This window comes from Trichechus manatus, unplaced genomic scaffold, assembly GCF_000243295.1.
Source record: "Trichechus manatus latirostris isolate Lorelei unplaced genomic scaffold, TriManLat1.0 scaffold00021, whole genome shotgun sequence".
In the NCBI taxonomy this organism is placed as follows: Eukaryota; Metazoa; Chordata; class Mammalia; order Sirenia; family Trichechidae; genus Trichechus; species Trichechus manatus.
Genome location: NW_004443957.1, coordinates 1,962,212 through 1,988,768, shown reverse-complemented (window position 1 = coordinate 1,988,768; position 26,557 = coordinate 1,962,212). Strand labels below are relative to the sequence as shown.

Genomic DNA, 26,557 nt, shown 5'->3' with positions numbered 1-26,557 from the left:
AAAAAAAAAAAAAAAAAAAAACCAAAATAAAGTTTTGGTCAAGTTGACTCCAGCTCATGGTGACCCCATATATGTCAGAGTAGAACCAGGTCTTTCTTCCTAGTGCGTCTTAGTCTAGAAGCATCACTGAAACCTGACCACCATAGGGTTTTCAGTGGCTGATTTTTTGGAAGTGGATTGCCAAGCCGTTCTTCTGAAGCACCTCTGGGCGGGCTCAAACCTCCTGCTGGTTAGCAGCAGAACGCATCAACCATTTGCACCACCCAAGATCTCCAAAACCTTCATGCTGCCCTAAAATCCAAACAGCGTCTCAGTGTAGAACTGAATGTTTCCTTCCCCTAACCTGGTCGCCCCAACCTGGGCCGCCTCTGTTCTCAACTCCAGGTGCGTGTTAGACTCACCAAGGATGATTATTTTCATTACTGATGCCTGGACCCTACCCCAGACCACTCAGAATATTTGGTAAGTGTGGGTGGGAGGACCTCAGTTTCTAAATTAGTCCTCTAGATTAAGTCCAATGTACAATTGGGGTTGAGAAGCACTTGTCTACTCAGTTAAAACACAGTCTGTGCCTCAGGACTCTGCTCTCTGCTTTGTTTCTGTTGCTAACGAAATATGCAAATAAATGCAAGGAAATCAATGTACCAGGTAAATGGGTGCCAGTAGGGAACTAGCCTACTCTTCCAGCCTTTTCTCTGGTCACTATTCCCACATGTACCTCATACTTACCCTTTCTCAGCAGTATTTACAAAACGTCATCCTTTCCTCCAGTTGTTTGAGGTGCTAGACAGTTCTTGGCCCTTCTCCAGTGGTGACATCCTTCCAGGTCTAGTTCAGATTCCTCTTCCTTTGTGAGGACTTCCCTAACCTAGCCCAGCCTTCATGGGATTAGTCTCTACTTCCAGAGCTGCTGATTCTTACTCCTGCTTTAAGCCAGTGATGATGTGCTGAGTCGGCCTCCGCCATTAGACTGCAAGATCACTGAGGGTAGGGCTTGTCCTTTAGCACAGGACTTGGCGCATAGTAGGTGTCAGGCATTGAATGAACAACTTTGCATGCTTGTGTGAGTTTGAAGATTACTGACTTTCACCCACAGGAAGGGAGGAAATATCAGGCCAATCAATAACTGGAGAAGGGAGGGAAAGAATGAAAACTGATGTATATTCTCAACAACAACAAAAATTATATATATTTAAAAAAAGAATGAAAACTGATAATGATTCAGGGTGCAAGTAGTAGTGTTCAAACTGGAGGACACGTGCACAGAGGTACGTGAAGATTCCGAGTGCTACATGGAAATGGATGCTTTTAATGCATCTCTAGGTCTTCAACTTCCACATGCACTCCTTCCTAATGCCACGTGGGTCTCCTTCGGCACCTCCAGTTTTAAAAAAGTGAACTCCTCACCCCTAGAGCTCCAAATAAAGGGGTAATTTGAAATATTATTTGGAGAAAGCCCTTATCGGGACCCATCTTGTCAGGTGAGGTACTTCTGAAAATCAGCCAGTGAAAACCCTCTGGATCACAACAGTCCGCTCTACAACCAACCATGGGGATGGTGCAGGACTGGGCAGGGTTTTGTTCTGTTGTGTATGGGGTCGCTGTAAAGAGCTGATTTGATGGCAGCTAACAACAGCAACTTATTTGGGTACTTAATCAAGTCAGAAAGAGCCCTGGTGGCACAGTGGTTAAAGATCTCAACTGCTAACCAAAAAGTTGGCAGTTTGAACCCAAAAGCTGCTCCGTGGGAGAAAGATGTGGCAGTCTCCTTCTGTAAAGATTACAGCCTTGGAAGCCCTATGGGGCAGTTCTACTCTCTCCTATGGGACGTTATGAGTTGGAATTGACTCAAGGGCACACAACCACCACCAAATTCAAAGACTTCTTTAAAACTGCATATCATTTAATTTTACACACAATTTTCAGAAACTTTGTTTTCTCTTCACAGGCTTTACTCCTTTCTTTTCTAGATGGTTTTACCCTTCAGTACCCATTTGACTTCTTCCATTGGAGTAAATACAAGCAGTTTTGCTGTTGCAGAGTACTTGTATCCTCGGGGTTAAGGTTCTTTGTCCTTCCCCTTTCCCGCCCACCTACCCATTATCTTTAAACAATAATTTCTGTTCTCTACTGAGAGTATCATTTGTGAATTTTTTTTTCATAAACATTGGATGATATGGATCTTGAAGGAGAATCATGCCAAATGTCTTATCTCGTGCTTGGACCTTCCATTACATCATTTTCTTACGAGAAAATTTATAGATGACACCAATAGGGAAGGCTCCTAGCCTGACCTTTACCTCACTTCTTGTCATTGTATTCTTTTGAGCTGTGATCACTGCAGTGCGTTTGGAATGCCACTCACATTGGCTTAGGACCCACCCTTCTCCAGTATGACCTCATGAACTGATAACATCTTTGTCTTCAGCTGCTATGGAGTCGGCCCCCTACTCAACTTATGGTTACCCCATCAACAACAAAACCAAACCATGCCTGGTCCTGCGCCATCCTGATAATCGGTTGTGGCTCAGACTGTTGTGATCCATAGGGTTTTCACTGGCTGATTTTTGGAAGTGGGTCACCAGGCCTTTCTTCCTAGTCCATTTCAGTCTAGAAGCTCTGCTGAAACTTGTTCAGCATCAAAGCAACGTGCAAGCCTCCCTGGGCAGACAGGTGGTGGCTGTGCATGAGGTGCATTGGCCCGGAACCGAACCCGGGTTTCCCGTATGGAAGGCAAGAATTCTACCACTGAACCACCACTGCCCTCTGATAACATCTTCAAAGACCCTATTTTCAAACAAGTTCACATCACAGGTATCAGGTTTAGTCTTCAACATATCTTTTTGGGGGACACAATTCAATCCCTAACAGAAGGTAACTAATAAATGCACAGGGCTCTCCTAACTATGTCATCTCATTTCACTGTTGCTTACTGTGCATGCTGCCACTTCTGCTAAATTTTCTGCGGGACTGTCTACACAGTCGCCAACTTGTCACTAGACAGCCCCTGAGTTCAAAAAATTGGCCACTCGGTTTAAGGCTACTGTTTGTTCCATTCTTATGCTACAGTGGACCTTCGTGGCCAGAGGCTGGCACAATACCTGGACATGGCTCTCTGCCCCCAGTTGAGGGCTCTGCTTTAGGATTCCTTCAGAAGCTCACATGCTATATGAGTCTACATGTTTGAGTCCTAATAGGAGCTGTGTGGGCATGAAATTAAACTCTTATTGCCTCTTCTTCCTATACTTGAGAGCCCCCAAATGGTTACCATAAAATTAACCTTTCATTGCCCTGCTTTAATCTTAGTAGTTTGGTAATTATGGAAGGTTGTGGGGTAGAGTAAGGACAGGCAGCTGTGGTATGTATAAGGTCAAGCTGAGGCCAAGATATTAGGCCTCAGGCACACACCCTGACCAGTGTTGGTCCTCACTTCTACTCTGCCTTGGATGCCGTAATTATTAAAATTAGAAAAGTACTTATGCATACTTAAAACCTTGTGAACCACATTGTGGAAAATATTGACATAAAGATACAAATAAGATCTCACAAAATCATGGCCCAGAGATAATCTCTTCCAAATCCCTTCATTTGTTAGAACGAGGTTTAGACAGGGTAGGTAACATACATCACATCTGATCCTCATAGCAACCCTCTTGCATTAGATATTATCCTCCCTCTATAGAAAACTGCCACCACCCACCTGCCAGTTTGTCATACTGTGGTGGCTTGTGTGTTGCTATGATGCTGGAATCTATGCCACTGGTATTTCAAATACCAGCAGGGTCACCCATGGGGGACAGATTTCAGCAGAGCTTCCAGACTAAGATTAGGAAGAAAGGCCTGGTGATCTACTTCTGAAAATTAGCCAATAAAAACCCTATGGATCACAACAGAATATTGTCCAATATACTGCTACAAGATGAGCTCCCTAGGTTGGAAGCCACTCAAAATACACAGTGGCTGCAACAATGGACTCAAGCATACCAATGATCAGGAAGATAACACACGACTGGGCAACATTTTGTTCTGTTGTACATGGGGTCACCATGAGTCGGAGCTGACCTGATGGCAGCTAACAACGTAGAAAGCTGAGATCATGACAGTGAAGTAGTTTGATGATGGCCACCCAGCTAGATATCAGAAGAGTCCAGACTAGAATTCACATCTTCTAACTTCCAAGACTGTTTTTATCCACTATGCCAAGACGAATTTGAAAGGCAGACAATTCTGAGTCTTATTCTAATGCCAAACATAGACCACATTCCATTTCCTTCCAGAGTCTAGACTTTCGGAGCCACTCTTCTTCAATATCTCAAAAATCCACACTTTTTCCCCATATGGTCAGGTGTCTAAATCACCCAATTCTGTTCTCTGCATAGAATGTGCCACACTAGGTAGCTTAGAAAAAATGGATAGCTAAAATATTAAATGGAAAAATATAAAAATTTCCAAAGCCAAATGAATTCCTAGCCTGCTAGATTATTCATTTATAATAAACATATAAAAAACGGAATTTTTGTTTCAGATGTATAAAAGCTCTTCAGACTCCGTGGATTTAAACCTAAACATTAAATTTACATACATTTATGTCTAGACACATGTACACATTCAATATTATAATGAAGGTTAACATCCCACCTTCCATCCCCATAGAGTGTTAAGACAGTTTTAAGACAGGAAATTCTATCATGCATGGAAATAACAATCATGCAAACATTCACTCTTTTAGGAGGCTGTTGCAATACTCCAAATGTGAGATAAAGGCTTGGCCCAAAGCAGAGGCAGTAGAAAGGAGAGGCCTGGGCTGATTTTTCCAAACCTAATTTGCAGCTACTCAGCTTAGTGGCCTTGCCTGGCCTTATCTTCTTTGACTAAAGTGAACTAAATTGACACGGATTCCTTTCTGAAAGTTGGTATTAACTAGCACGGGATGTCCTATTCCTATCTGCTTAAATTCTCTTATCATCTGCCTTTGACTCATTCACCAAAGGCTATTTCTTTTTTGGCCTTTTAAGTTTATGATTAGAATTTTCATGCCTCATACCTATTTGCTCGCTGATAAACTTGGCTGAAACCTGTACCCGCTAAATGAACAATATTCTTCATTCAGTGTACCTTTTCCTGAAGTACCTTTCCTCAATTGTATAAAGAAACAGGGTTAAACAAAAAGGAGTTACTTGAACTCTTATATTAAGCTTGCAGGGAACAATTGCTGAATATACTTTTCACATATTCAGTAGGGCCTCCTATTATCTGCTGGGGATCAAGTATTAGGGGATCACTGTTTATCAATAGAATGATAGGCACAGTGAAGGCTGAGCCATACCATCCCCAGCTGGAATCCTGCTGAGGTCGCCCTGTAGTAGGAGGTGGGAGCACCGACTCCTGGATCCTCTCACTCTCTGAAGCATTCTGCATGTATATGGTAGACTGGCTGGTTAATGACAACTCAAGGTGACCCTGTGTTGAAGGATGTGTGCACACAGGACTGACCCAGGGGTCACTATTACCTTCAAGCCCTACCTAGGCCTGTGTCTGGAGTACTGACTGTCCAAAATAGGGGGCTGGGGAAAGTTCAGCAGCCCTGATGGTGCAGTGGTTAAGCACTTGGCTGCTCACCGGTTGCTCCACGGGAGAAAGATGTGGCAGTCTGCTTCCATGAATATTACTGCTTTGGAAATCCTATGGAGCAGTTCTACTCTGTCTTATAGGGTCATTATGAGTTGGAATTGACTCGATGGCAACAGGTTTAACAGGGGTAAAGCTACTGGTAGTATCTAGTGGGGAGAGGTCAAGCATACTGCTAAACATCCTACAATGCACAGGACAGCCCCTACAAGAAACAATTACCTGGCCCAAAATGTCAATAGTGTTGAGGATGAGAAACCCTGCTCTAGAACAGGGGTTGACAGTCCACAGGCCAAATTCAACCAGTCACCTATTTTTGTAAATAAAGTTTTATTGGAGCACAGTCATGTCCATTTGTTTATGTATTCTTTATGGCTGCTTTTGCCCTACGAGGGCAGGGTTGTGTAGTTGTTACAAAGTTGAGTACTTCTGAAAGAGAACAATGGTCCACAAAGTTGAAAATATTTATCATCTGGTCCTTTCCAGAAAATGTTTGATGATCTCTGATGCAGAAAAAATCATGAGGAATATTGCTGAAGGGGTACTGAGTTTCTGTTTGGGGTGAAGTAAAACTTGTGGAAATGGATAATGGTGATGCTTCATAATATGGTGAATGTAATTAGTTTCGTTGAATTCTTCACTTTAAAAATAGTTAAAATTGAAAACTTTTTGTTACGTATATTTTACTACAATTTAAAAAATCAAAACCAATAAGTCATGAGAAATGCTATAATTTAGACTTAAGGCTTGCAGCCCGACAGCAGCAATCAGCAAAAACCCATGAGGTAGCCATCTAGTCCAGTGCTTTCTTAGTGTACCCTGATAGATAATACCCGAAAGTAGTTTATTTTTGATAATTAAATCTCAATGAGATGATAAATAAGATAATAAATTTGAAAAACCAACCACAGGTTCTGGATTAAATGGGTCAAAAAGCCTCTGATGTCCCTTGATGAGTATAGGAAGTAAAGAGTTGTGGGCATAGACAGAGATCGGAAGATTCCTTGAAGTAGGACATACTGAGCACTGAATTTCTGCAGGGATTCCATCTGTTCAATGTATCAGAGAATCAAGCAGCTGAGGGCTGAAAGGAAGACTTCACCAGCTCCAAAAGATCATAAAGTATGGCTAAAGGCAAGCCTTTTAGCCAACAAGGGATCACTATCCTAACTCTCAGAAATGGGTTTTATTGTATCCATATTTCAGATAAGAAGAACACTAATTCTCTCCCAGTATTCAGCATTCTTCCTTTTAGTAAAAGAACAAAACAAAACAAACAACTCCCCCCCGCCATCCCCAAGTATAGCAAGGCACAAGGCTGCCCAGACAGAGACTACATTTTGCCATCCTCCCTTGAAACTAAGAGTGGTCATGTGACTAAGTTCTGGCCAATGGGATATGAAAAAAAGCAATATATGCTAACTCCGGGCCACATTATGAAAAAGTAAATTATAATTTCTCTTTTTCTTTTTCAATTCTGTCTTAGTTACCAGTGCCGCTTAACAAAAATACCACAAGTGGGTGACTTTAATAAAGAGAAATTTATTTTCTCACAGTCCAAACTCAGGGTATCAGCTATAGGGGAAGGCTCCTTCTCATGCATCTATCTCTTTGCCGCAGATCCCCCCAGCCCCCTCCCCACGCTCATTTGTGCCTGCTTCTGTGTCCAACCTGCTCTTTTTATAACAGGGCTTCAAACCGATTCTTTCTGGTTCAGTCATGGCTGATGAAGCGAAACCTGAACCGACCAGAATTTTTAAAATGTGGGTGAACCAGAACAATACCCAGAATGGGAAAAATGACAGGTCGAAGCCCTGCTAGAACTTAATCTTCTTCTTAGAAAACAAGGGCAGCATGCGCATTGCATAGCAACCAAATCTCTTGACTGGCAGAATCAGAAACAGCAGTGCCTCACTCAAAGATGGCGGCCAACCGCACTGCTTTGAATGTGTGTGGCTCTCCAGTCCTGGCAATAATCCAGTCTCCTGCATCAGGCTCCTGAAAGGACTCACTACACCTCTTCTGAGTCTCCCATTCCAGGGCTTTGACCTGTAATTTTTCCTGTTCCAGTTATCAGTCTCCTTTACCCAAATTTAAAAAAATTTGGGTCTGTTCTGATTTTGCTTCATTGGGCATGACTGAATCAGTTTGAACTGATTCAAAGCCCTGTTTTATAACTCAGAAGTGATTAGGTTTAAGACACCCCCTACTCTGCTATGGCCTCATTAACATAACAAAAACTGTATTTCCAAATGAGATTACATGCACAGGTTTAAGGGCTAGGATTTCAACACACATTGGGGGGTAGAGGTTGGGCAAAATTCAATCCATAACACCTTCCATTGACAGTATGGAAGTATGATGGAGCAGCTTCCTAGGGTCCATTTGTCAAGGATGGCAGACCTGTTCCACCAGTCTGGACTGCTCACCTCTGGACTGTTACGTGAGAAAGAAAATAATTTCTGTCTTATGTAAGCTACAGTATTTTTGGATCTCTTAGTTGTAACAGCCTAGCCTATACTCCAGCTAATATAGCCACATAGCTAGTAAGAAGCAGAACTCTGATTTGAACTCATATGAGCCTATTTCCAAAAGGCGAGGTCTTTTGAGGCTATAGTGTCACCCATTAACACATTTAAAAAGAATGAACAAAATGGAGCTCATGAAAGAACGTGGCAATACAAGAGAAAGAGAATGCATTTCTGATAATTTAAAAGAAGATCACTATTCAGAAAATGATGTACCCTGTTTCACTAATTGTATGATCCAATTTTTTTCTGTTTTTAAAACCAGGTGCCCGTCAGTCATGAAAATCTGCTGCTGATAACTTCTGGTAAGATTACACAAAAAACCACATCAAAGTGTTTTAAATTCAATGAAATGCAATAATAGAGGAACCACAGAAAAATTAACATTAGGCTACAGAAAGACATGGAAGAGGAGTAGAGCCATTTGGGGAAATCAGAATGAGTTGAAAACAAGTGAGATTAAAAAAAAAAAAAAAAAGACTGACATAAGTGAAAGGATAGGTGAGGAAAGGATGAGAGGAAACTAACATTGCAAAAAGAAAAAACCAAACCCATCGCCATCAAGTCAATTCCAACTCATAGTGACCCTATAGGACAGAGCAGAACTTCTCCATAGGGTTTTCAAGGAGCACCTGGTGGATTCAACCTGCTGACCTTTTGGTTAGCAGCCAACCTCTTAACCACTGCGCCACCAGGACTCCAACACTGCAACAGCAGAACTAAAATTTGCATCAAAAATGGTTTTTAAAAAAGCAAAAATTACATTGCAAAAAATAGAAATGGAGATCTCACCTAAATATTACAATTATTCTACAGAAAATACCAGAACAGTTGGAACAGAAGCAGTAATCAAAAATATCATTAAATAAGTGTTGTGGATTGAATTGTTTCCCCAAAAATATATATTGAAGTTCTGGCCCCTGTACCATGGATGTCATCCTGTTTGGAAACAGGGTTTTCCATTTATTACGTTAATGAAGCATTCCAGAGTAGGGTGGGTCCTAAATCTAATCGCTTGAAAGTTATAAAAAGAGCTGAACAGACACAGAAACACATACTATGGTGGGGGAGAGGGGCTGGGGAAGGAGACACCATTTGAAGATAGACATACACGGCAGATGCAGCTAAAGCCCAGGAACGACAAGGATTGCCGGCAGCTACTAGATGCTGAAAAAGATGAAAAAGGACTTCCTCCTAGAGCCATGTCCTAAATTCAGACTTCAAGCCTCCTGAACTATGAGAAGATAAACTTATGTTCTTTAAAGCTACCCACCTGTGGTATTTTTTTGTTATAGCAACACTACGTAACTAAGACAATAAGACTTTCTTGCAATGAATAAAAGACTTAAGTATGCAAAATTAATACGACACATTCTGGCAATTTTTTTTAATTATAAAGATAAAAAAGGGAGAAAAAAATCTATAACTAACCAGAGAGAGAGAGAGAAAGGTTATATACAAAAGAACAAAAATCATCCTGGCTCAGACTTCTCCTCTCCAGTACTAAATGCCAAAAGACAATAAAGCAATCATAGTTTTGAGGGGAAAAAGTTGTGATTCAGTAATTTCATAGGCAGCCAGGTAGTTGTTCATGTATATACTCAGCAGAAAGATATTTTAAATATGGCAGAGCTTAGAAACTGTATTATCCATGTGCCCTTCTTCAAAAATTACTTGCAATCAAGGAATGCCCTTCTCTTTTACCCCTGCTTTTCACCATCTTCCCCATTTTTTTGCATTGCAGTTCAAACCTATCTCTTCCATTAATACTTCTCTGATCTTCATCATTAGAATGAATTTCTACTTTTTCTCTGGTCAGTAGTATTCCATTTCAATTTCCATTACTCCATTTTTTACAATCTACTTTGGCTTAATCACTTATATTCTCACTTTTGGTTTCTACTGCAAGCTCTTTGGGGGAAGGAATCCTATTTTGAGCATCTTTTTATCCCCTCAAGCAACTGACATAGTGCTTGTCATGGATTGAATTATGGCCCCCCAAAAATGTGTGTATCAATTTGGCTGGGCCATGATTCCCTGTATTGTGTGATTTTCCTATATGTTGTAAATCCTGCCTCTATGATGTTAATGAGGAAGGATAGGCAGCAGTTGTGTTAGCAAGGCAGGACTCAATCTACAAGATTGGATTGTGTCCTGAGGCAATCTCTTGAGATATGAGAGCGAAGTGAGCAGAGAGACAGGGGGACCTCACACCACCAAGAAAGCAGTGCCGGAGCACAGCGCTTCCTTTGGACCCCCAGGGTCCCTGCCCAGAGAAGGTGCTAGTACGGGGTAAAACTGTCAAGAAGGCCGACAGAGAGAGAAAGCCTTCCCCTGGAGCTGACACCCTGAATTTAGACTTTTAGCCTACTTTACTGTGAGGAAATAAACTTCTATTTGTTAAAGCCATCCATTGTGGTATTTCTGTTACAGCAGCACTAGGTGATTAAGACAGTGCTTATTCACTTCTGGCACTCAATAAACGTTTATTGAATTTCCTAAAGCTCTGTTTTCAATATTATGCATCTTGATAATCTGAATAATGCAATAGGTTTTAATGTCTTTGAAATTAAATTCATTTCTAAGGAAAACACCAAAAATTTAGCACACAAAATATTTTTCCTTAAGACCATAGTTCTATTCTTGACCCCTTACAATGTAAATTAATTATGCTTAACAAATACAATGAATGAATAATTAGTGATTAAATATTTATTTGAATAAAAATGTGCATTATTTAATTTTAATGTGTTCAGGCAATATTTCACTTTTTTGATACATTCAAATTAATGGTTTTATTCTCCATGACAACTCTTACACTGAGGTCCTCAATACCAACTGGCCATCCAAGTATAAAAGCTGCCTCAAATACATTTAGAAGTAGATGTGATAAAAATATACAAATATAATAATAAAATTAATTATATGAATAAAAGGAAGCTCTATCTTTATCTATTAGGTAGCATGTTCTATTGGCAGTTAGCTGAGGTCAGCAGACAGAAAAATACAATAGTAGCATTACATGCTAGATGTAACCATGTGATTTATTACGTTAAAGAAACAACTAATTCTACCTTTCTGTAATATTAGAAGTCTTTAGCATGAATTGCATGATGCTTAAGCATGGCTATTCTTAATCATATTCCAAATAATTATTATTCAACTTTAAATGGAAAGAGCAATCCCAGGATGGCTGAGTGTTACTAGAGGACTACCTGGTCACCTATGCAAGAGTTGGATGACTTTGAAGACTGGTATTGTCAGACTATGATAGTGTGAGGCATCCAATTTCTTTTATATTTACCAACTGCACCTTTACGTCAGGGGCAAGAACAAGGTTAGAGAGCCCACCCGCAAGGTGGACATTTATGAGTTCCCTTCTCTGTGCCTCCGTTTCTAACCAACACTCATCCCCAACCCCCACACTACATTTTTTGGGAGATGCAGTGTTTTTCTATCAGGATTAATACCTTTAGTCAAAATACAGTCAGCCTGACCTGGGGGTTATTTCATTTTATTTAATGTTAACCCAGTGAGATTTATCTTAACATGGGCAAATAAAACCCTTTGCCTTTGAGTGGATTCAGACTCATCGCTACCCTATAGGACAGAGTAGAACTGCCCCATAGGTTTTCCAAGGAGCAGCTGGTGGATTCAAACTGCCTTTTGGTTAGCAGCTGTACTTCATCATAGCTCTTAGCCACTGCACCACCATCAAATTTCCAATTTTAAAGAATGATAATAGCTTTCAAGTTACATATTTGTTAAACTCCCATCTTAGTTATCTAGTGCTGCTACAACAGAAATACCACACATGGATGGCTTTAACAAACAGAAATTTATTCTCTCACAGTTTAGGAGGCTGTTGTTGTTAGGTGCTGTCGAGTTGGCACCAACTCATAGCAACCCTGTGTACAACAGAATGAAACACTGCCCAGTCCTGCGCCATCCTCACAATCCTTGTTATGCTTAAACCCACTGTAGCAGCCACTGTGTCAATACATCTCATTGAGGGTCTTCCTCTTTTTTGCTGACCCTCTACTTTACCAAGCATGATGTCCTTTTCCAGGGACTGGTCCCTCCTGATAACATGTCAAAGTACGTGAGCTGAAGTCTTGCCATCCTTGTTTCTAAGGAGCATTCTGGCTGTACTTCTTCCAAGACAGATGTGTTTATTCTTCTGGAAGTCTGTGGTATATTCAATATTCTTCACCAACACCATAATTCAAAGGCATCGATTCATCTTCCATCTTCCTTATTCATTGTCCAGCTTTCACATGCATATGAGGCAATTGAAAATACCATGGCTTGGGTCAGGTGCACCTTAGTCCTCAAAGTGACATTTTTGCTTTTTAACACTTTAAAGAGGTCTTTTGCAGCAGATTTGCCCAATGCAATATGTCACTTGATTTCCCGACTGCTGCTTGCACAGGCCTTAACTGTGGATACAAGTAAAATGAAATCTTGACAACTTCAATATTTTCTCCATTTATCATGATGTTGCTTATTGGTCCAGTTGTGAGGATTTTTGTTTTCTTTATGTTGAGGTGCAATCCATACTGAAGGCTGTGGTCTTTGATCTTCATCAGTAAGTGCTTCAAGTCCTCAGCTTTCTGCAAGCAAGGTTGTATCATCTGCATATCACAGGTTGTTAATGAGTCTTCCTCCAAACCTGATGCCACACTCTTCTTCATATAGTCCAGCTTCTGGGATTATTTGCTCAGCATACAGACTGAATAAGTATGGTGAAATGATACAACCCTGACACACAACTTTCCTGATTCTAAACCATGCAGTATCCCCTTGTTCTGTTTGAACCACTGCCTCTAGATGTAGGTACAGGTTCCTCATGAGCACAATTAAGTGTTCTCAAATTTCCATTCTTTGCAATGTTATCCATAATTTGTTATGATCCACACAGTCAAATGCTGTTGCATAGTCAATAAAACACAGGTAAACATCTTTCTGGTATTCTCTGCTCTCAGCCAAGATTCATCTGACATCAGCAATGACAGACCTCATTCCACGTCCTCTTCTGAATCTGGCTGAATTTCTGGTAGTTTGCTGTCGATGTACTACTGCTGCAACCGCTTCTGAATGATCTTCAGCAAAATTTTACTTGTGTGTGATATTAATGATATTGTTTGATAATTTCTGCATTCTGTCAGATCACCTTTGTTTGGAATGGGCATAAATATGGATCTCTTCCAGTCGGTTGGCCAGGTAGCTGTCTTCCAAATTTCTTGGCATAGATGAGTGAGCACCTCCAGTGCTCCATCCGTTTGTGGAAACATTTCATTTGGTATTCTGTCAATTCCTGGAGCCTTGTTTTCTGCCAATGCCTTCAGTGAAGCTTGGACTTCTTCCTTCAGTACCATCAGTTCTTGATCATATGCTACCTCCTGCAGTGGTTGAACGTCAACCAATTCTTTTTGGTAGAGAGATTCTGTGTGTTCCTTCCATCCTCTTTCAATTCTTCCTGCATCATTTATTTTGCCCACAGAATCCTTCAAAATTGCAACTCACGGTTTGAATTTTTTCTTCAGTTCTTTCAGCTTGAGAAATGCTAAGAGTGTTCTTCCCTTTTGGTTTTCTAACTCCAGGTCTTTGCACAGGTCATAATAATACTTTACTGTCTTCTCGAACTGCCCTTTGAAATCTTCTATTCAACTCTTTTACTTCATCATTTCTTCCATTCACTTTAGTTACTCTATGTTCAAGAGCAAGTTTCAGAGTCTTTTCTGACATCCATTTTGGTCTTTTCTTTCTTTCCTATCTACTTAATGACCTTTTGCTTTCTTCATGTATTATGTTGTTGATGTCATTCCACAATTTGTCTGGTCTTCGGTCGTTAGTGTTCAATGAGTCAAATCTATTCTTGAGATTGTCTCTAAACAAGTGGGATATACTCAAAGTCATATTTTGGCTCTCGTGGACTTGTTCTAATTTTCTTCAGCTTTGACTTGAACTTACATATGAGCAGTTGATGGTCTGTTAAGCAGTTGGCCCCTGGCCTTGTACTGACTGACGATGATGAGGCTAGAAGTCTAAATTTAGGGCACTAGCTCCAAGGAAGTCTCTCTCTCTGTCAGCTCTAGGGTAAGGTCTTTGTTATCAATCTGCTCCTGCTCTAGGAGCTTCTCAGTGCAGGGACCCCAGGTCCAAAGGACATGCTCCACTCCTGGCTCTTCTTGCTTGGTGGTAACAAGGTTCCTTTCTCTCTCCTTGCTTCTCTCTCCTTTTATCTCTTGTACGATAAAAGGTGGTAGAGGCCACACCCCAGGGAAACTCCTCTTTTACTGCATCAGGTCTGACACCTGAGTAAGGATGTTGCATCTCACCCTAATCCTGTTTAACATAACCTAATCTTGCCTCATTAATGACAGTCAGTGTCTTAGTTACCTAGTGCAGCTATAACAGATATACCACGAGTGGATGGTTTCAACAAATAGAAGTTTATTACCTCACAGTCTAGTAGGCTACAAGTCCAAATTCAGGGTGTTAGCTCCAGGGGAAAAGTTTCTCTCTCTGTCGGCTCTGCAGGAAGGTCCCTGTCATCAATCTTACCCTGGCCTAGAGCTTCTCCGTGCAGGAACCTCAGGTCCAAAGGACATGCTCTGCTCTCGGCGCTGCTTTCTTGGTGGTATGAGGTCCCCATGTTTCTCTGCTGGCTTCTCTCTTTTATATTTCAAAAGAGATTGGTTTAAGACACAATCTAATCTTGTAGATTGAGTCCTGCCTCATTAACGTAACTGCTGCTAATCTTGCCTCAGTAACATCACAGAGGTAGGATTTACAACACATAGGAAAATCACATCGGGTGACAAAATGATGGACAATCACACCATACTGGGAATCATGGCTAGCTAATTTGACAGATATTTTAGGGGGTCACAATTCAATCCATAACAGTCAGAGATTAGGATTTACAACACACAGGAAAATTACATCATATCACAAAATGTTGGACAACCTCACAATACTGGGAATCATAGCCTATTCAAGTTGACACACATTTTTGGGGGACACAATTAAACTCATAACACCCCTTTCTCTGAGTGTTTTATAAAGAGTCTGCTGTGAAAGTTGAGTTAGCAGTGTTCATTGGATAATGTCCAAAAAATGGTGACTGACAGATTTTCCAGTCATTCATTCCTGAAAACATTATTTATTGACTTGCTACAGTGTGTCAGGTACTCAGTGTTGCTGTAGATACAGCAGTTACCAAGACAAAGAGGTCCCCACCCTGACAGAGCCCAGGAACGTCTTGTGCAAATAATCCAGGGCTGATGTTCGGTGATCTTCCTTTAAACATTAAGTTTTTATCTTTCCTAAACAAGCCAAGTAGGAATAACCCCTATTTAAAATGTACAGTACATCTACTCCTCACTTAACTATCTCATTATCTGACATTTCACATTTATGACAACAGCAAAAAATCTAGTATCTCACTATTTTGCATATTGACGATGTATGTGTGGCAATAACGAACACCAAGGTGCGAGGCAAGAGTAATGCTGGCTGTGATGGTTAACGTTATGTGTCGACTTGGCTGGGCCATGATTCTCAGTGGTTTGGCAGTTAGGTAATGATGTAATCTGGCAGTTATGTAATGATGTTGTCCTCCATTTTCAAATAATGCTGATTTTCATATAATGGCCTAGTGTTTGGAACCTAATCATGTTGATAAGTGAGGAGTGGATGTACTTAAGTTCCAGGGAAAATTAAGACGGCATTTTCTTCAAAATCAGAATGCACCAACATTTATAAACTCATGTTATACTATAAGTAGAGGCCAGTGAATCTGAGCAATAATTTAAATGGTAAGCAATTTGGTGTGTCCGTTTTTCTAGGGATATGACTCTTTCATCAGCTTGTCAAAAGAAGTATGTACAGCATAGTGATTAACAGCATAAATGCTGAAACCAGTCTTCCTAGGTTTGAGTCCCAATTGTACCATCCATTAAAAGTGTGGCCTTGGACAAGCTGTTTAACTTCCCTTTACCTTAGTTTTCTCATCAGTAAAACAAGGATAATAGCACCTAGCTTATGGAGTTCCTTCTCCATAGCACTCATCTTTGCTTTATAATGATATATTTGATTATCAGCTCTCTTCCTCACTAGGCTGCAGGCCCTCGGTGGGTCCGTTTTTCTCATCATTTTAGCCCCAGTGCCTGGTAATAGTGTCAATAAATATTTGTTAAATAAATAACCCACCAAACAATTGATAAAAACTCCATTACTGTCTAATCAATTCTGACTCATAGTGACCCTATAGGACAGAGTAGAACTGCTCCATAGGGTTTCCAAGGAGCAGCTGGTGGATTCGAAATGTTAGCTGCCTGAGCTCTTAGCCACTTCACCAGCAGGGCTCCAAAATTCACAGGATTTTAAAAATTTGATCTTTAAACACCAGTATTCCAAGGACTTTTATCTTTTTATGACTTTTAATGACAATCCAAAAGAATTCCTAGAATTTAACTTGATTATCTTTTTGGACCTCAACTTCCAGGCAGGCCAGAAAACAATACTAGCTAGTTAATACTTTTTTTAGTCACCACTATTTTACAATTTGCCCTTTAAAAACAAACAAAAGGAAAATACTATCTTAGTGTAGATTGCTGAATGTTTTAAGCATTGAACATCAGCCGATTTCTTTTGGTAGTTAAGAGATAAGAATTCGTTCTCAACTAACTCTTTTCAATTTAAAAACAATTTCCGATTTACCTCCATGTTTATTACATCAATTTCCAGGTTTCAAAGATAAGACTCTAAAAACTGTCAGATCATTTCCCCCTCCTGATATCTCAGTTTTAAAAGAGTTCTCAAATTCAGTTCAGTTCACCATCTTAAGCTGAATAAGTACCATGTTTTTGTCTGTTAAAAATATTTGACTGTATTCTTAGGCAAAATAAAAAAAACAAAAACAAATCCACAAAACCAAACTGTCTTAGTTATCTAGTGCTGCTATAACAAAAATGCCACAAGTGGATGGCTTTAACAAAGACATTTATTTTCTCACAGTAAAGCAGGCTAGAAGTTCAAACTCAGGGCGTAAGCTCCAAAGGAAGGTTTTCTCTGTCAGCTCTGGAGGAAGGTCCTTGTCATCAATCTTCCCCTGGACTAGGAGCTTTTCTGCGCAGGAACCCCCGGTCCAAAGGACGGGCTGTGCTGCTGGCACTGCTTTCTTGGTGGTATGAGGTCCCCCTGTCTCTCTGCTCACTTCTCTCAGCTCAAGACACAATCCAATCCTGTAGATTGAGTCCTGCCTCATCAACACAGCTGCCACCTATCCCCTCTCATTAACATCATAGAGGCAGGATTTAAAACACATAGGAAAATCATACCAGATGACAAAATGGTGAACAATCACACAATACAGGGAAACGTGGCCCAACCTAATTGATACACACATTTTTTGGGGACACAATTCAATCCATGACACCAAACTAAAACAAAAAAGCCAAACCCTCCGCACCTTGTTTGGATTTTCTGAAGAAGTTTTTTTAAATAAATCCTTGCAATTAAACCCCCAAATGCCCACTTCTCTATCTTCCTGAATACTGGTATTTTCAGTGTTTGGGAATAAATTTTTGCTTACTCAACCCCTCAGTTACTATGTTGGGCTCTAGTATTGGGCCATCTGGGTTTGTACTCCACAGCCCCCAGGTTGTTTGAGACCTTGGGCACATTCTTCTTGCCGATGTCTTTAATCTTCAGTTTCTATACCTCTAAAATAGGGACGGAAACCCTGGTGGCATAGTGGTTAATAGCTATGGCTGCTAACCAAAAGGTCGGCAGTTTGAATCCACCAGGCACTTCCTGAAAACCGTATGGGGCAGTTCTACTCTGTCCTATAGGGCCACTAACAGTCAGAATTGAATCGATGGCAATGGCTTTGTTTGTTTGTCTTTTAAATAGGGACAAATAATGAACCTTAGCTCATACAGTGACAATTAAATAAGAGCTTAAGTAAATTAAATAAGAGTTTAAGTAAAAGCTTAAAAACTCAATACAGGATAGGTAGTATTATTATCCAATTAGATAAAACCTTTTTCTGCATTTTATTTTAGTCAAGTTACATCTAAACTCAACAAGCTGGCATAATTAGCTGGCTAAAAGATTAACTATCCTTTGATAATTCACAGTGCTTTTGTAGTCAGTGGAGCAGGTGGCACAAAATGAACCAACTGATACTCCCCAGGGGTCAGGCCTTACAGAGAGATGGTAATTCTCAGTGCAGTGGGGAAAAGGCGTGAGTGAGGCATCCTCAGCGCTATTGGTTACAATAATAACTGCAGATTTCTATTACATTACCTAGTGCCACGGCCTTATATTACAGACTCTAGTAAATTCAGCTCATTTAGCACAATCCATCTGGGTAACAATAATGGTTGTTCACCGATGTGAGTTTGGGGGGCGCTCTAAATCTTGAGATTATGAAAGGATTTGAGGAGGTAGTAGGGCTCACAGTTGGCAAAGTCAGGGCTCTTCTGGGGAAAGCCAATGGCCACCCTGACAGACCCCAGAGGTGGCAATACCTTGTTCTAGATCTGGTCCTCAGTTTGTGTTCTCAAGACCCTGACTAACAGGACACAAAGAGTGGCTTAATGGGTTTGACACACATCAACAAAGCCACAGAACAATGTAAACTGGAATATCAATTTACTGGTGTACAGTGAGTTAGACATTTAGGTTCACTTTTTTCTATGAAGACAAATCCACTAAGAAAGAAGCCCACTAAGAAAGGACTGTTTGGAGTCTGAAATCTAAATAATGAGTTTAAGTTAACAAGCTTACTGAAGCAGGGAGGGATGACAGGTCACCAAAATAAGACAGGATGATCTCTTCCACAGGGATACAGGTCCCACCCCATCTACAGGTCAAGTATCCTTGGAACTTTTCTTTAAATTGCTTGAGATTTTAGCATTAGGAATGCACTGCCCCTCATGCACTATTCCTTTAGTCTTGTTACCCTTTTGTGACTGCAAGAAAATACTGGATTTGGCCAATGTTACCTAAGAAAGTAAACGTCTAATGACTTGCTAAAAACAAAGACTGACACAATTCCTGGAATGTCTGCTGTGAGAATGTAAGCAGGGGGATGGGAGATAACTAGGTACCTGAAAGATCATTTTGCAAGAAACACATGAATAAACTTTGCAGGATAGTTGATAATTCGAACACTAGCCCTTAATATCTTAAGGTCTTCAGCTGTGCAGGGACATGGCATCCCTGCCAAGCTCTTCTTTGTTCCGTTCTCACCTCAACCACTCCCCATCCACCCACCCCCAACCTGGTTCCAAGTACAGCTATCTTTGTAAGGATGGCATACACCTCATGATTTTAATTTTTTAGATTTTTAAAATTGAGGTATAATTACATATAGCACAATGAGGACAGCAGGCAAATTTGTAGAGCCCCCTCCTCCACTTTTTAACTTAGTAAACTGCACTCTTTGATCTGTTTTTTTTTTTTTAGTCTTACCTGCTTTTCTTCCCATCTACCATGCTCAGCCTTACAGAGTTGTCCTTTATTTTCAAATTCTCTAAAATGCTATGTTCTATCCACGGAGTTTCTCCTGACTGGAATGGCTTTACCTGGCCCACACTTATTCTTCTTTCAAGACCCAACTAATAAGTCATTTTTTTTGTTTTGAAGTGTTCCCCAAATATTATTTATCTCCTCTGAGCATCCGCGGTTCTTCAGGCACACTGTATAGTGGTTCTTTTTTCCTGGTCAATTATTAGACTGACTAGGTTGAGAGTTGCCCCTCCAAGGAGCTGGGAGTGTGTTGTAGCTTGTCTATCTTTGCATTCCAAGTGTGACTGACACATAAGGTGCTCAATAAATGTTTCTGGCAATAAGTAACAATTAACATCCATGCATGTAGTTCAGAGATTTCACAGCAGTTCATTTGGTCTCACTTAATCCAAAACCTCCCAAAAAAACCTATTGTGGTGGAATCAATTCCAACTCAAAGTGACCCCTGCCCCACACGGTTTCCAAAGCTGAAATCTTTACAGAAGCAGACTGCCACATCTTTCTCCCCCAGAACGGCTAGTGGGTTCCAACTGTCTACTGAGCGATTTAACCCTGCGCCACCAGGGCTCCTCTAATCCCTACTACTCAGAGCGACCCCATAGGGCAAAGCAGAACTGCCTCCTACGATTTCCAAGGCCGGTACGAATCGAAATCGACTCCACTGCAACGGGTGTTTTTGATTTAATCTTTACAGAAGCCAACTGCCTATTCCCTACTAAAGCCAAACCAAAACCAAACCCCTTGCTGTGCGGTCGATTCTGACCCACAGCGACTCCACAGGACAGAGCAGAACTACTCCACAGGGTTTCCAAGGAGTGGCTGGTGGATTCGAACTGCCAACCTTTTGGTTAGCAGCCGTATCACTTAAAACACTGCGCCACCAGGGCTCCATAATTCCTACTACAACCATACAAAACAGTAATATTATCACTTTATCATTTCCTGTTTTATAGAGTGTAAAGTGGAAACGAAGAGGTTAAGGATCTTGCCCAGGGCTAGTCAACAATAAAACGGAACTACTGTCTGGTCTTCTAACTCCAAGTTCCTGTCTCTTGACACCACACAATTCGTTGAAGCCAGTACAAGCATCTTACCATGATTTTAACTTAAAAGCCGACTCCAGTGGCCCCACTTCCGGATAATCTCGCAGAGACGCGCATAGCCTGGGCGGGGACCTGGAACCCCGGACTCGGTCTCCCAGAGAGCCCTGGGGCTAAACCACAGGTGATTGGTTGAAATCAACAGCCAATAAAGCTGAGACAACCTCGCAAGGACCAATCACAGGTCATCAGAGGCGGGCCCTCTTCTGTCGAGGCTAGATTGAGCTCAGAAACGAATAGCATTCTAAGCTGTCCCAAACCTCTAGGGACCGAGGACCGAGACGGGGCGCTCCAGAGACTACATCTTCCTACTCTTCGGGTCCACTCCTGGGCTCTCCCAGTGACTCTGGCTGTGGCCGCGCGCGCCTGCCAGCCGGCCGACGCCGAGGACAGGCCGGTGACTGGGAGCACGTGGGCAGCCAGCTCGCGTGGCGGAGCGCGCGCCTGTCACCCCGCGCTGAGCGCCCCAGCCCCGCAGGAGGCGGCCACGCGGTGTCTTGGTACCGGTGAGGCAAACGGCGGGTGGGCTCTCTGGCAGCGGAGGCCTCTCCGTGCTACTCGCGTCCCCGCGTCTCCGGGAGGCGGCCAAAAGGCCCGACTCTTTGCAGGCTCGCCCGAGGCTGGCCCGCCTCCCTCTTGGCCGTCACCTGTGGAGGTCGCGTCTTCCCTGCTGCGCCGCCAGCCCGAGGAGGAGATTCGGCATGTCCCCGGCGCTGCAGGACTGGCAGCCACCTGGTAACGCTGCGACCGCGGCACCGCGGTTCAGTTGCTTATGCATTGATTCCTGCGCGACGTTGTAATCTCTTGGGAGATTCTCCTCAAGACCATGAGACGCCTGTTCAGGTGTTCCTGAGGGCGGCGGCTTTGTGGGGGCACCTTTAGAGTTTTGCGGAGAAGCCCTGAGACCCCACTGTTTTGTTCCACTCCTTCCTGACCTATACTCCCTCCTCCCCAGGCAAACAGACCAGCTAAACTCGCAAAGTACTTCCCTTCACCGAACGCCCGAAAATACACACATTACATCAGAGTAACTCCAGTTCTGCCGTTAGACGTACTTTACGTTGCGTATTCCTGGGCCCTGTGGACTTTTTGCATGTTTTAACGTTCTTAGTTAATAAATATTTATTGAGCCCCCGTCGTGCTCAGCCAAAGAACGTTCCAGAACCGAGAGACAGATGAATTCAGAGAACTGTGTAAACCTGGATCCCAGGTGGCGCAGTGGTTAAGAACTCAGCTGCTAACTAGAAGTTTGGCAGTTTAAATGCACCAGCCGCTCCTTGGAAACCCTGTGGGGCAGTTCTACTCACTCTGAGTCAGCAACGGGGTTGGTTTTTTGTTGTGTAAACCTACATTGAACGTTTATTTTCCACGTCTGGGGTTAGTTCCTGCAATCTCCAGTGTGCATAGATTCGCCGAGGAATTTGTTAAAATAGCTGATGAACAGGCCCCACTTGAGTAAAACACTGAGTCAGGATGAGGAATGGTAGTCTTATCAAGTGATTCTAATGTTGATGGCTATGAAATCAGCCTTGAGAAAAACCTCGTTTAGCACAAGAACTGAATATAAGTTCGTGCTGCTTTATAATGAGCTCTGGGATTCCAGTGCCATCCCTGATTATAATTTGTGGGCAAATAGACACGTAAAAAATGTGAAGTGTGAGGTAGGGGATGTAGCAAAGACAGAATCAGTAATAGAACAGAACAGTAACTATCTTATGACAGAAAATGAGGGTGTTCTGCTCCAGGAGGAGGGTGAACATGAAATTCATTAAGCAACTCTGAGAAAAGCCATCAGAGGTTAACTGGTTACTGTTGTTTTTAGGATTCTGATAAATGGGACTGGGAGAATTATTCTTGGAACCAGTGGAACTGTGATTGAGAAACATTTTATCACTGTTGTTATCAGATAAGACCTATCTCTGTTATAGGGGTATCGTATTGTTATATTTGACCATCTCTTACTCATGACTTCTTGCCTCATCCTCCCAATTTAATTTCTTCTTCATCTGAAAGTAGGCATTGTTATAAGCAGCAAAATGCCTCTGAAGACTTAGAAGCTTTAAATAGTGAGTAATCTTCTTACAGAAAGTGAGAGGAAACCTCTTAAATGTTTGGATCTAGCCCAGTTGCCTCACTCCCACAGTTGAGCACCAAGTCTAGGGTCCCTTTAAGGCACTCTGAGCTGGGCCCTTGGGCCTAGAAAAGACTTTAGATTTACCCCTGCTTCTCTGTGTGTGGGCAACCCATGTGTTGGAATTAGAATCATGTTTTAACTTCCTAAATGTATTTCAAAAATGAAATAATGCACAAGCAAAGATATGCCTATATAGTAAGTTGGTGCAAACTAGAAGTTAGAGATCCAAAAACAAATGTGCAAAGTATCTTGCAAAGGATTTTTAGGGCAGTAGTACATGACATCGCCATGAGTCAGAATCCACTCGATGGGAACTGGTACTGGTAAGATGGTCCTAAACGTAGTGAAGGCACAGCCGTGCTGAGAAAGCATTGGGATCATTCAATTACAACGTAGAAGATAAAGATTTCTTTTCCTTGCTGTATGTGTTTGCATGTTGTTGTTGTTAGGTGCCGTTGAGTCAGTTCCGACTTATAGTGACCCATGTACAACAGAACGAAACAGTGCCCAGTTCTACACCATCCTCACAATCATTAAGCTTGAGCTCATTGTTGGCAGCCATTTTGTCAATCCATCTTGTTGAGGGTCTTCCTCTTTTTTGATGACCCTTTACTTTACCAAGCATGATATCCTTCTCCACGGAATGGTCGCTCCTGATAACATGTCCAAAGTATGTGAGACGAAGTCTTGCCATCCTGTCTTCTAAGGAGCATTCTGGCTGTACTTTTTCTAAGACAGATTTGTTCATTCTTCTGGCAGTCCATGGTATATTCAGTATTCTTCACCAACACTGTAATTCAAAGGCATCCATTCCCATGTAGTGCAGTGGAAATTGGAGCCCCAAGTAAATCAGACCTCTGTGGGGTCATTATTTCTTCAGAGGAGATGTCTTCCCGAAACTGTAATTTATTATTTTAATCCACATATTTGGGGCTTATCAGCTTATGCCTTCATCTTATCATTCTTTAGATAGTTCTTCAAGGTGGTGATATCTGACTTACTTACCTTAACATCTAATTGTGTTTTAACCAGTTAATCCCATGTTTGTTTGTTCTTTGGGACACTCACAGTAAATCAAAATACCAACAGCTAGAAAATAAATGTTAATGACAGAAAGAAACATGACTCCTAATGAACAAACTACATTGGCTAGATCCACTCAAACTGGAAAAGACTGATTTTGGGGCTCACTAGCTAATAGTATTCCTTGGTATTCTCCTCTGGACTGTAGTTTTTTATATGTATGTTAAACATAAAAATATTTCTGAGACCGTGTTATAACTAGGCAGTTAAATGAGGAAACTGCAAAACTGCATTGCTGTATTTACTGTGAAAGATGTTAGGCAGAACCTGCTCTATTCAGAACCTGACTAGTTAGGAGTAAAATGTACAGAATGTTCTAGACCTAATGAACTCAACACAGACAAATAGGAGAGATTATTTTTTTGTCGTTCTTCATGGAAGAGCAACATTTCAATGATTGCAAACTCTGCCAAGTGAAAGGAGAATTGTCAAAGTAACTTAATCTTTCTTTTCTCTAAATTTTATTTAGTTTATTATTGTTGAGAATATACACAGCAAAACATACACCAATTCAAGTTTCTACGTTTACAATTTACTGATGTTGATTACATTTGAGTTGTGCAACCATTCTCACCCTCCTTTTCTGAGTTGTTTCTCCTTCATTAACATAAACTCACCACCTTCTAAGGTTCCTATCTAATCTTTCGAGTTGCTCTTGTCAATTTGATCCCATATCAAAACCAAACCCATTGCCATTGAGTTCCTTCCAACTCATAGGGACCTTATAGGACAGAGTAGAACTGCCCCATAGAGTTTCCAAGGAGCAGCTGGTAGATTCAAACTGCTGACCTTTTGGTTAGCAGCCAAGGTCTTAACCACTGAGCCACCAGGGCTCCTTTGATCCCATATAGATAATTCTTAAAAGAGCATAATGCTCAAGGCAGATCTTTTTTTCTAGTTAAGCTAAACTGTTGTTTGATTTTAATAAGACTTCAAAGGATATTTTTCATTTAATGTTTAAAGATTGTCTCAGGGCAATAGTTTCCAGGGTTCAGCCACCCTCCATGGCTCCGGAAAGTCTAGAGTCTATGAGAATTTGAAATTCTGTTCTGCATTTTCCCTGTTTTGATCAAAGATTCTTCTATAGAATCTTTGATCAAAATGTTCAGTAATGGTAGCCAGGCACCATCCAGTTCTTCTGTAATAATAAATCATCACAACATGATTTATTACTTTTGCCTATGGTGACCTTCATTTAATAGAAATCCTTAGTTTTTACGTAATCAAATTCACCTTTTTCTTTTTTAAACATTATAGGTTTGGCTTTTTGAGTCTTACTAAGTCCTTCCTCATTCTAAGTTATAAAGATAGTTCTATATTTTACTTCGATTTTTTTTTTTAATAATAAGGCTTTATAGTATATCTTAATATCTGATGGGACAAATAGCCTCCTTGTTCTACTTTTTTCAAAGTTAATTTAGCTGTTTCTGATTTAATCTTGCACATAAATTATAGGTTTGTTAAGCTTCTAAAAAAAATCAGATGTTTGGAGTTTTAAAAAACCTTTGATCATTTGCTTATATGGTGACTCAGCAAACAACCTAGAATTTGTGTGTGTGTGTGTATGGGTGTGTATGTGTGTACTGAGGGGTTTGTTTTATGGGAAATGGTGAACTGTCTTAAAGATTGGAAACAAAAGTTGAAATTTCCAGATTGAAAAGTGAATATGGTAGGGCCTCCATGGAAAAATGTTTTATTTGCATATGAAACTAGGAGGAGGGGTGGAGGCACAGTGACATTGTCAGATTTGCACCGAGTTTGGGAATGCCAAGCAATAGGAGTAAATTACCTTGAGGAAAAGCACATGAGGAAAACTGGGAATCTGTACAGAGGTAGCATACTGGAAGAGGTGGACCGTGACAGGAGAAGGTATGCATTTCTTTGTTCATTTCTCCTTTCTCCCTCCTGCCCTTTCAACGTTTGTGCACTTGCTCCTTGGAGGAGAGGGAAGGATAAAGATATATGTAAATAATATGTTACTGAAAACCCTTTTGCTCCAAAGGACATATTTCATTGTCTATGGAAAAGATTGCATTGTTTTCTACATGGTTTAATACTTTTCTTATTAAATTCTACATGCATGACCTACTCCCCACTCCACCTGCTAGCCTTGTAGTTCAGTTACCTCCCTAAGCTCCCCTGATCTCATTTCAGGTTGGATTGCAGCTGCACCCTTTTAAGAAGAAAGGAATTCAGTTGGGCATATAGGTTAAAATTTTTAGTCCTCTCTCTCCACATTCCCCATTTGAAACCAATTCCATTGTTTTCTTTCTTTTTTTTATTTTATTTTTATTTTTGTTGTGGAGAATATACACAGCAAAACATACCACCAGTTCAATGGTTTCTATGTGTACAATTCAAGTAACATTGATTACGTTTTTCAAATTGTGTAACCATTCTTACCGTCCTTTGCTGAGTTCCTCCCTCATTAACATGAACTCACTGCCCCCCTACCCCCAAGTTTCCTACCTAATCTTTCGATTGCTGTTGTCAGTTTGATCCTGTGTAGAAGAGCGTAATGCTCAAGGAAGATATTTTTT

The 26,557-nt window shown here is 41.1% G+C and overlaps 1 protein-coding gene and 1 long non-coding RNA gene across 7 annotated transcripts in view; one reads left to right on the top strand and one right to left on the bottom strand.

The window, feature by feature from the left end:
* LOC111819912 (uncharacterized) overlaps positions 1–20,960 on the bottom strand; it is a 26,550-nt gene extending 5,590 nt beyond the window's left edge. For all 3 annotated transcript variants that reach the window (XR_002823469.1, XR_002823468.1, XR_002823470.1), the window contains exons 1-2: positions 20,795–20,960; positions 730–1,126 (exon numbers count right to left, since the gene is read on the bottom strand). This is a non-coding gene — a long non-coding RNA (uncharacterized LOC111819912). The remainder of the gene's footprint in view (positions 1–729; positions 1,127–20,794) is intronic.
* Positions 20,961–21,075: 115 nt separating this feature from the next.
* The window catches only part of MTR (5-methyltetrahydrofolate-homocysteine methyltransferase), a 121,813-nt gene continuing 116,331 nt past the window's right edge, over positions 21,076–26,557 (top strand). Inside the window, exon 1 of one of the 4 annotated variants that reach the window (XM_023727987.1) lies at positions 21,076–21,306. Coding sequence is in view for 2 of the 4 variants with exons in the window: in XM_023727986.1 (XP_023583754.1) it covers positions 21,502–21,535 (34 nt within the window). In the remaining 2 variants the exon portion in view is untranslated. Of the gene's footprint in view, positions 21,307–21,406; positions 21,536–26,557 lie in introns of those variants that run through there. The other 3 variants (XM_004372790.3, XM_023727986.1, XM_023727985.1) reach the window with 3 other exon arrangements.